Source organism: Athene cunicularia (assembly GCF_003259725.1).
Source record: "Athene cunicularia isolate RWA chromosome 22 unlocalized genomic scaffold, athCun1 chr22_part1, whole genome shotgun sequence".
Taxonomy (NCBI): Eukaryota; Metazoa; Chordata; class Aves; order Strigiformes; family Strigidae; genus Athene; species Athene cunicularia.
The window spans coordinates 3,033,480-3,041,885 of record NW_020799128.1 but is presented as its reverse complement, the minus strand read 5'-3'; the positions used below and the strand labels follow the sequence as shown (position 1 = coordinate 3,041,885).

At 60.3% G+C, this 8,406-nt stretch overlaps 1 protein-coding gene across 1 annotated transcript in view; it reads right to left on the bottom strand.

Annotated features, from left to right (window-relative positions):
* GFRA2 (GDNF family receptor alpha 2) overlaps positions 1-8,406 on the bottom strand; it is a 12,280-nt gene that overhangs the window by 3,044 nt on the left and 830 nt on the right. The window contains exons 2-3 of the mRNA XM_026863019.1: positions 4,548-4,862; positions 953-1,036 (exon numbers count right to left, since the gene is read on the bottom strand). Coding sequence (XP_026718820.1) covers positions 953-1,036; positions 4,548-4,862 — 399 coding nt within the window. The remainder of the gene's footprint in view (positions 1-952; positions 1,037-4,547; positions 4,863-8,406) is intronic.

Sequence of the window (8,406 nt, the reverse complement as noted above, 5' to 3'; positions counted from 1 at the left end):
ATGTGTATAAGAGACAGGTGTAAAGTGTTTTGTTTTCTGGAAGATTTGGAACTGGCAGGACACCCCGTATATGGGGAAGCTGAGGATGGTGGCGGAGTTTGGGTTCCCGGGAGGAGGAGGAGGAGGAGGCTGAGAGATGCTCCGAAGGGTTCAGCATCCTTCCCCCAGACACAGCCTGTATCTCAGCTTGAGGCCGACTACCTCCGGGAGGGACAGCAAACAGGGTCCCCCCCCTCAGCTTCCCCATATACGGGGTGTCCTGCCAGTTCCAAATCTTCCAGAAAACAAAACACTTTACACAGAGCGATGGACGGGCAGCGGGAGGGTCTGGACCCCCGGAGCCTCCCCCTCCTGCTCTGCCTAATGCCATGACACTTGGCTGCACGAGGGGACACGTCCAAGACAAATGGGGGGATTACAGGCTCCCCAGCCCACCTCAGCTCTTCGATAGAAGCCCATGGTTGGAAGCAGCTGAATCCAAAAGGTAAAAACCTAAATCGCAGCTTGGGGGGGGAACAGGACCCCCAAGGAGGAGTCTGCGGCCTGTGGCTCTGCCACCACCGCCGGGCAGGGGGTCAAAGCCAGCCCCCACCTCAGCCAGGGCCCACCCGCTCCCAGCCGGGGCTGATCCCACCCACCAAACAGAGAGAATTTGTCCCAAAGTGCATCAAACCCCAGCAGGGAACCATCCCCTACACTGCTCCCATCAAGCAGGCTCCAGCACCCCGGCTGGCTGCGGGGGCCACGTGTCACCCCCAACTGATGCTCAAGGCACCGGCTCCGGGGTGATGGGAGAGGAGACGGGCAGGAGAGCGGCCCCAGGAGCTGGAGGAGCAAAGGATCAAACCACGGTGGAAGGAGTTGCGTGTTTTCCTTGCCAGGGAGCTCGGGAGCAGGTCTACGTTCACGGGCAAGAGAAGATAAAACAGCAGAAGCATGTTGCTTTTATTACCTGAGAAAATTGAAGCAAGTCTGAATATATCAGAGAGACGAGAGGTGACCGGCTCGTAGGGGGAAGCTTCATAAAATTCTTCTCCTAGAGTGGGAGGGAAGAAAGGGAAGGGGGAGAAAAAACAAATTAAAAACCACAGCGAATAACCTCAGCTACCACCGAGGCTACGGCCAGGCGCAGGCATCCCCCTCCCGCGGTGTTGCAATCTGCAATTTGCAAAGGGAAAACCAAAAAGCATTTAAAGTGCTACCCTGTAACAACAACAACAACAAAAAAAAAAATTTTGGACCAACTCAGCTTAATTCTTGCTGGCTGGGAGTTTGTGGCCGGGCAGGCAGGTGCCTGCCGCAAGCTCAGCTCCTCGTGCGAGTCAGGTTTGGCGGCGCTGCGCTCAAACTGACCTCAAGAGTTGAGGGAATTTAGATTTGAAAGGTCAATGTTTCGTGACGATGTTCGCGGAGTCTGGGCCAGCTGCGAGCTGAAGGTTTTAGGGTCTAGACTCAACTCTGGATTGTTTTATTGCTGTTGAAAAAAAAAAAAAAAAAAAAGCATTTGCCTAAAAAAAAAAAAAAATGCTGGAAAGATTGTTTTCCACTCTGCTCTGCCTCTGATGTACTTTGGGAAATATTCCAGCGGGGGGATACAGACCCAAACGGAGAGCCTTGAGGAGCTTCCCCACCCCGATCCACCCACGTTGCACCCCTGGGGCTCATCCATCACAATCTTCACCTTCCAGAGGGAACCTGAGCACGGCCCCTCTGTCTGTCCCCAGGCTGGGAGCAAACCTCCTCTCTCCCATCTCTGATTTCAGGGCAAAACCAGGTGGTTTTGCTTCGTGGAACTGCAGAAAATGTTGATTTCAGGAGAGCTGGCCACGGCTCTCGGGAGAGGAAACGTTCCCCTCAAACCCCAGCAGCCACAGGAAAATAAAATAAAATAAAAATAATCAATGGCTGGACTTTGAAAACCCCAGTCAGAGGCTGACCAGCGGCCCAGGGCATCGATCCCCGCTGCGCCCGGCGGATCCCTGCCCGCAGCGGGTGCCCTCGCTGGGTGTCCTGGGGACGGACCCGGCAGCCTGGACCGCTCAGCCCCCGCCTGCTCTGCCCAGTTATTATTAGCCCAAGGCAGCAGCATTTATCCCGTGTAATTAAGGAGCCACTTGAATCCTTGTGCTGGAAAACAAGCTCATTAAGAGGCGGGGAGCGGTGCGGGAGGGCTCGCTCCGAGCCCAGCAGCTCCTCTGCGCCCTTCCTTGGAAATCTGGGAGGGCAGAGCTGGGTGGCTGGGCCAGGGACACCCCGCTGGGATGGCCAGCTCGGGCTGTGGGGTTTCAGCCCGTCACCCTGCGTCTGGCCCTGCCACCACCCTCGGGGTGATGGGACACGGGAGCCAGAGCCCACGCCGGGGCCAAGGGCAGCTCCTGCCACGGCTGCTCCTCGCGGGGAAGGAAACACGCTCCGGGCAGCCTGCGAAGTCCTCCCACGTTGGGTCAAGCCCCTTCGCCTCGCCAGGTTTCCTAATGCTCCCATGACAAATAGCACCTTTATTAAAGTGCATTTAGGAAACACTGTAACCTCCCGGTATATTGCTTTGCCAATGCAATAAATAATTAAATACTAGCTGAATCCTGCTGCTTGCTAGGAAAATTACTGAGCATTAAAAGGGCAGTGGACTTTTCTTGAGCTCACTGAGATGCAATTAACCTCCAGGAATGAGGCTAGAGTGAAAACAGTCCTCCTTAATGGCAGGGACAGGTTAGCTCCTGCAGCCAAGAGGCTGGTTGGGAGGCCACCGGGCACAGCATCTTTTGCTAAAAGGCAGATCAGGGTCTACCCTGGGCTCCTCATCGCTTTTGCACTCGCTGATTTATGCACGTTAAAGCTATGAGTTGCTCCATCTCCCCAAAGCTTCTACCTCTCCTTAAGACTTGGTATAATCATTTCTCTTCCCACCACCTCCTCCTTCCTCCTCCTCCTGGTACAGGTCCTGGAGTACCCATGGAGCAGTAAAGCATCCTTCATTCATGTCTGCAAAGCCCTCTGAAACTGCTGAATGAAGGCTGCTAATGAGGGGTAGAAAACAATTAAGCAGTAATTCCTGCTCTGGGCTGGTTTTCAGGCTGCTAGTCCCCGTTGCTGACCCAGATTTGAAGGTAATTTCACCCCGGGGGGTGCACGCTCAGGTACAGCTCCCTGCATCCTTGCCCAAAGCCCTCCCGGCACCACCATCACCTCCTCTGGCTTGGATCCCGGCTCAGGGGGGAGGACAGAGACCTGCACCCACTGCGGGGACGTGGCTGCCAGGGACGGAGGCTCCTCCGCCGGCTCCAGCAAACGAATCCCTTCAGCTCAAGCCGCTGAAGGAGGTGGCTTCCAGCTGGGGTAACGAACCGGCAGAGGAACAGGCGGTTTTACAGGCCCAAATCATCGGTGGAAGCGGGGGCCAAGCTGCCCATATTGGTGCCACGGGTGGCGGAGAGTCTGTCTGCTCGCAGGCTGCCACTGGTCAGGCGGGCACGTGCCCTTGCGAGGTTGGTGCCACAACCCTGCTCCGGTACAGGCGGTTTTGCAGAAGCTGAGCCCGGATTTAAGAGCTTCCACATGCAGAGCCAGTCCTAAACCCATTAAAGGGATCTATACTGTTAAACTGATGCTGGCTCTGCTCCTCTCCAGCCTGGGGCCAGGCGGGCGCTGCCAGAGCCGTGCAGGGGTGACAGGACAGCAAAGCAAAGCCCACCAGCCCCAGCCCAGCCCCAGCCCAGCCCCCCGACAGCCAGGTCCTTCCTCTGAGCCCAGCAAAGTGCCCCTCTGTAGCCCTGGACCAGCAGCACGACCGCCCAGGGCAGCCCCAGTGATGCCCCGGCAGAGGGGCGAGGGGCAGAGGGTGAAGCCCGCTGCCTCCCCCTGCCTTCAGGCAGGAGATAACCCTGCCTACAGTGAACAAACGAGCCCTGGGCCAGCAAAATCCAATTTCAATTACCCGCACTGCTCCAGCCTCTGATTTATTCCTTCACCCGGCTGCAATTCTGGCTGGCTCCGGTGCATCGCAAGGCGAGACCCCAGCGAACCCTCCCTGCTGCTCCCCAGCCCACAAACCCCCCCAGAGCCAGGGCTAACGGGGGGCCGGGTGGGGGCCACGACAACCTCTGCACCCTACGAGATCCCTACAGCTGGCACCGAGGCACAAAGCCCTGACCCAACCTCTGCACCCCCTGGGCACATCTCCTCCCCCAGGACTGGCAGGAGGGAGGGAGCCCAGCTGGAAGGGAGCCCTGTCCTGGCTCGCAGGTGCCTGCAGACTTGGGCACAACATCTCTGCCATGAGAGTGACCAGCTCTTGCTGCCAACACAGCCCCCAGCCTGTTTCTTCCTTGCCCTGCACCCGAGTTGAGCAGACCAGCTCCCAACCCGGCCCCCACCAGCATCCTCTGAGAAAAGGGGGGACCGCCTGCCGTGCCTGGGGTGCCCGTGCAGCCCAGGGCGCTGCTCACCCCATTTTTATTAGAACAACAAGGTGCCCTCAGAGCTTCCCAACGCCAAGCTGGGTCAGGACCCTCCACCCCATCGTCACCCCTCAGAGCCCTGCCCCGTACCTTCGGTCAGCCCGAGGTGTATACTCCAGTAGATCTGAAGGCACTGAAGCTCCTTTTTCATCCCTCGCTTGCAGCGGCAGTCGTAGAGGGGGCTCTCCTGCAGCACCTCCAGGGCCGCCTGGCATTCCTTGTTGGCCAGCATGGTGTTCCTGTCGCGGCCGGCCAGGCACTGCCGCAGCGTGCGGTAGCGGGAGCTGCAGCTGGGCTCCGCCGCGCACAGCTCGTTGGCTCGCACGCAGTCCACGGGCACCCGCCAGCCATGGGGGTCCTGCCCCGGCGGGGACGGGGGGCCGGCCAGCGAGCGGAGGATCTCATCTGGGCGAGGAGGGCAAGGGGGGTAAGGAGAGACGAGGGCACAGAGAGGTGAGGGAGGGCGAGCAGGTGGGGCTAACCCCTTGTATCCCCTCCCCGGGACCCCCAGACATCAGCCCCTGCTGCTCCCCGGCGTTAGAGCTGCCTTTGGGCTCCTTCCACCCTACCTGCACCCAGCCGGGACGTGTCCCCAGCCACAACCCCACCACAGGCTGTTAAATACACCCAAATCCAGCCGGTGGCCTGAAGAAGCAAAGCGGGATGTCACCCCGGCCGCGGTGACGCACCCCAGGGCGCGGGGTGGGGAAGGTGGAGGGTTAACCCAACGCCTGGGTTGCCACGTGATGCCACGGGACTCTCTGGTTCTTATTAAAACCGAACAGGCAAATAAACAAACACGGCGTTTTCCCAGCCCTGGTGCTCGGGGACACGAGCCTCCACGCGTGACCTCTCCAGAGTCACGGGAAGCAGAAAGCCCATCCAAACCCTCGGCGCCCATCGCTGCCTGGGTTTTATTTTGCAGCTCATCGTTGTCAGGCCTGACACAGGGTTTTAGGGCATCTGGCTCATGGGGTTTTGAGAACTCGGGCCTGGCAGGGCCGCAGATCGCCTGCAGCTCGGTACAAACTCTTCCTCCCGGGGACGGCCTCCTGTGTGACTCCGTGCTAGTTGCCCCTCAGGGTGGCAACCATCCAGCTTGCCCGGCTCCTGCCTGCTCCTTGGACCCTGCCTTGGCAAGCAGCACTGTGGCCTCCCCCCCGGACCCAGCACTCCCTCAGCTCTCATGCTGTTTCTATCATTTTCTCATTTTCTTTTGCTTTTTCAAATAGATTCTTGCCAAGCCAATCCCAGGAAAAGCCACTGGCCCATCACATCACGGGTGCACGGGGAAGGGGGACACGCTACACCGGCACAGCTGGACCCCCGCCAAACCCCAATCCTGCTCCAACCAAGCGATGGGGATGGGGTGGGCAGGACCCCCTGCCACTCCTGACCCCCCCCCTCCATCTACCAGCTGGCAACCATAGGCAAGAAAAGCCCTGGAATGGGTGAAGATGGGCACGATGGGGACCTGGAGGGCAACCTCGGCTGCCCCAGAGGGTGATGCAGAGGCAGACCCCCCCTTCGTGCAGTGCCTACCCCCACTGGGCAGCAGCCCCCCCTTCCCCTTGCTGCCACACACACAGAGCACATGGGCACAGCAAACCCCAACCTCCAGCTCCCAGCCCCTTTCCAACCCGTGGCCACTCGGCCGGGTATGGCAGGGGGACAGTGACACCTACAGGCATGTGACAAGGGCCACCCGTGTCCCGTCCCCCCCCCCACTCGCCAGGACACGCAGGCAGCTCCCACGCTCGGGGAGGGGATGCTCAGCCCCAGCAAGCAGCTCCCCCCCACGCAGGCAGGGCTTGTCCCCTGCCACCACCCTGGGGTGGACACCTGTCCCCTGCCTCCTGCATGCCACGGGACCAAGTGGCCGCAGGAGCAAGTGGCCACACACACACATCTCTGCCCACCTCACCCGGTCAGGACACGCTCCTCGGGCCACGGGGAGAGGAGAGGGGATGCTCGGGGCTCAGACGGCTCTGCAGGAGGGACGGGGCAATGCCGGGGGACCACGGGCAGGTGCCCGGGGTGGAAACACCTCCACTGCCTGCGGTCAGGCCAAGGAACAGGTCCCGTCCTCCTAGTCTTCAGCCGATGCCCCCGAACAAACACCGTTGGGTTCAGAGAGGTCTGGAGGGTGTCCAGGTAACCAGGAGCTGGCTCAGAGCCCCCACACCCCATGTTAGATCCAATTTTGGGTGGCAGATGCCCCTTGGGAAGGCCCTCCTTGGCCTTTCAGGATTATATTCCACACGGGAGGCAGGCAGGATCCATGAGCGGTGGAGGCACACTCCTGACACACAGCCTGGACTGTTGGAGGAGAAACAGGCATCCCCAGAAGCTCCTCAGGGCAGAAATGCCAGCTCTTGGCCATGAGATGGATGATGCCTTGGTGCTCTGAGTAGAAAGGGGTCAGCTCTGCACCTTTCCACGCCGGGAAACCCCAGCCCAGAGTCCCCCAGCGCAGCAGCTGGGACAACCTGCTCTTGCTGCAGCCGTTGGCCCCAGGGCAACCAGCCCCCGGGCATGGAGAGCCATCCCACAGCGCTGCCATTCCTCCACTGGAGCAAGCCCAGGTCTCAGCTCCAATTCGGTCTTCTCCAGCCGATGCCACGAAGCCTCTTCCCAAAACGCCGCCCGAAGCTTCTCCTCCGGCCGTGCTCCAGCCTCCCCGCTGGCTCCACCGGCCTCCCAGGCAGGGATCAGTGCGGGCAGGCAGGCAGGGAAGGGAAACGGCCTTGCCCTGAGGCAAAAGGCACTGAACCACACGGACCATCCTTGCGCGGGGGCCCCAGCACCCTCGGCCGCACACCCCAGTGCCGGGGCGGGCGCTCGCTTGTGCCAGGGTGTGAAGCCCAACAGTAAATCCACGCGCCGGGGAGCCGGCAGGGATGCATGGCGGTGAGCTGGCCTCGCTCTCCCGGCTTTTGTCACCTCGCTTCCTTGGCCCCTCAGAGAGCAGGGTGCTGCGTGCCCCCTCAGCAGCCCCGGGAGGGTGCCTGCAGCACCCCGCGCCGCATCCAAGCCGGGAGCACCAGCAGAGCCCGGAGCGCGGCACGGAGCCATCCCGCTGGGGGAGAAGGGCAGCACAGCCCTTCCCCGCGGTTCACGGCCCGCACAGGGCAACTCAGACCCCCCAAAATCCAGCAGCACGCTCAGCCCTACCTGCTGGGTCGGTGTTTTTCCCTAGGGCCCTCCTCTCCTCCCCACTCGGGGTGAAGCTCCGCAGCCCCCCACAGAGGTATCAAGTGGGGAGTTTGGACAAGAGGATCAAGCTGCAGGGGTGGGGGGTTTCTACCCAAATGAAATCGCCTCACAAATGCACGCTCGCTAAACTCATATCAATAAAACATCTGCAGAGAATTTAAATCTAATCCTCAGCTGTCTCTGGGGTGCCGGAGCACAGCAAGGATTTGCAGGCAGATGCACGAGCCTCCGACAGCCAGGCAGCAAACGCCGCGATGGCCCGCTCTCCCCTCACTCCCACAGCTTCCCCCAGCAGCATCAGGCTGTGTTGCTTCTTTCCTAGCTGTAAGACATGTTTCCTTTTACTGGTCCTGCCAGAGACCTTTGGACACAGGCAGCTTTAGAGGTAAATATTTATCCTCACGACTCCACTCACACGCACAAAAAAAAAAAAAATTAAAAAAAAAATGCTGAGGAACGTGCAGCCCTCCCAGCCTGGCCGCTGTGGCAGCGATCGCTTTCTCCCAGCCAAAGGGCTTTTTTGGCTCATCAGAAAGAAGAGCCCAGATGTGAAGAGGTGGGATTCCTCCGTGCCGGGCGCCGCTCGCCCGGGTTCCTCCATGCCATGGGGGGGCTGCTTTGGAAAGCAGCAGGATGAGGCCCCCCCTCACCCCATCCCTACGCCTTCCCTGCAGCCACTGCTCGGGGTGTTGCAGCTCCTCTGGTTGGGTGGATGGGGAGGGGAGGGGAGGAG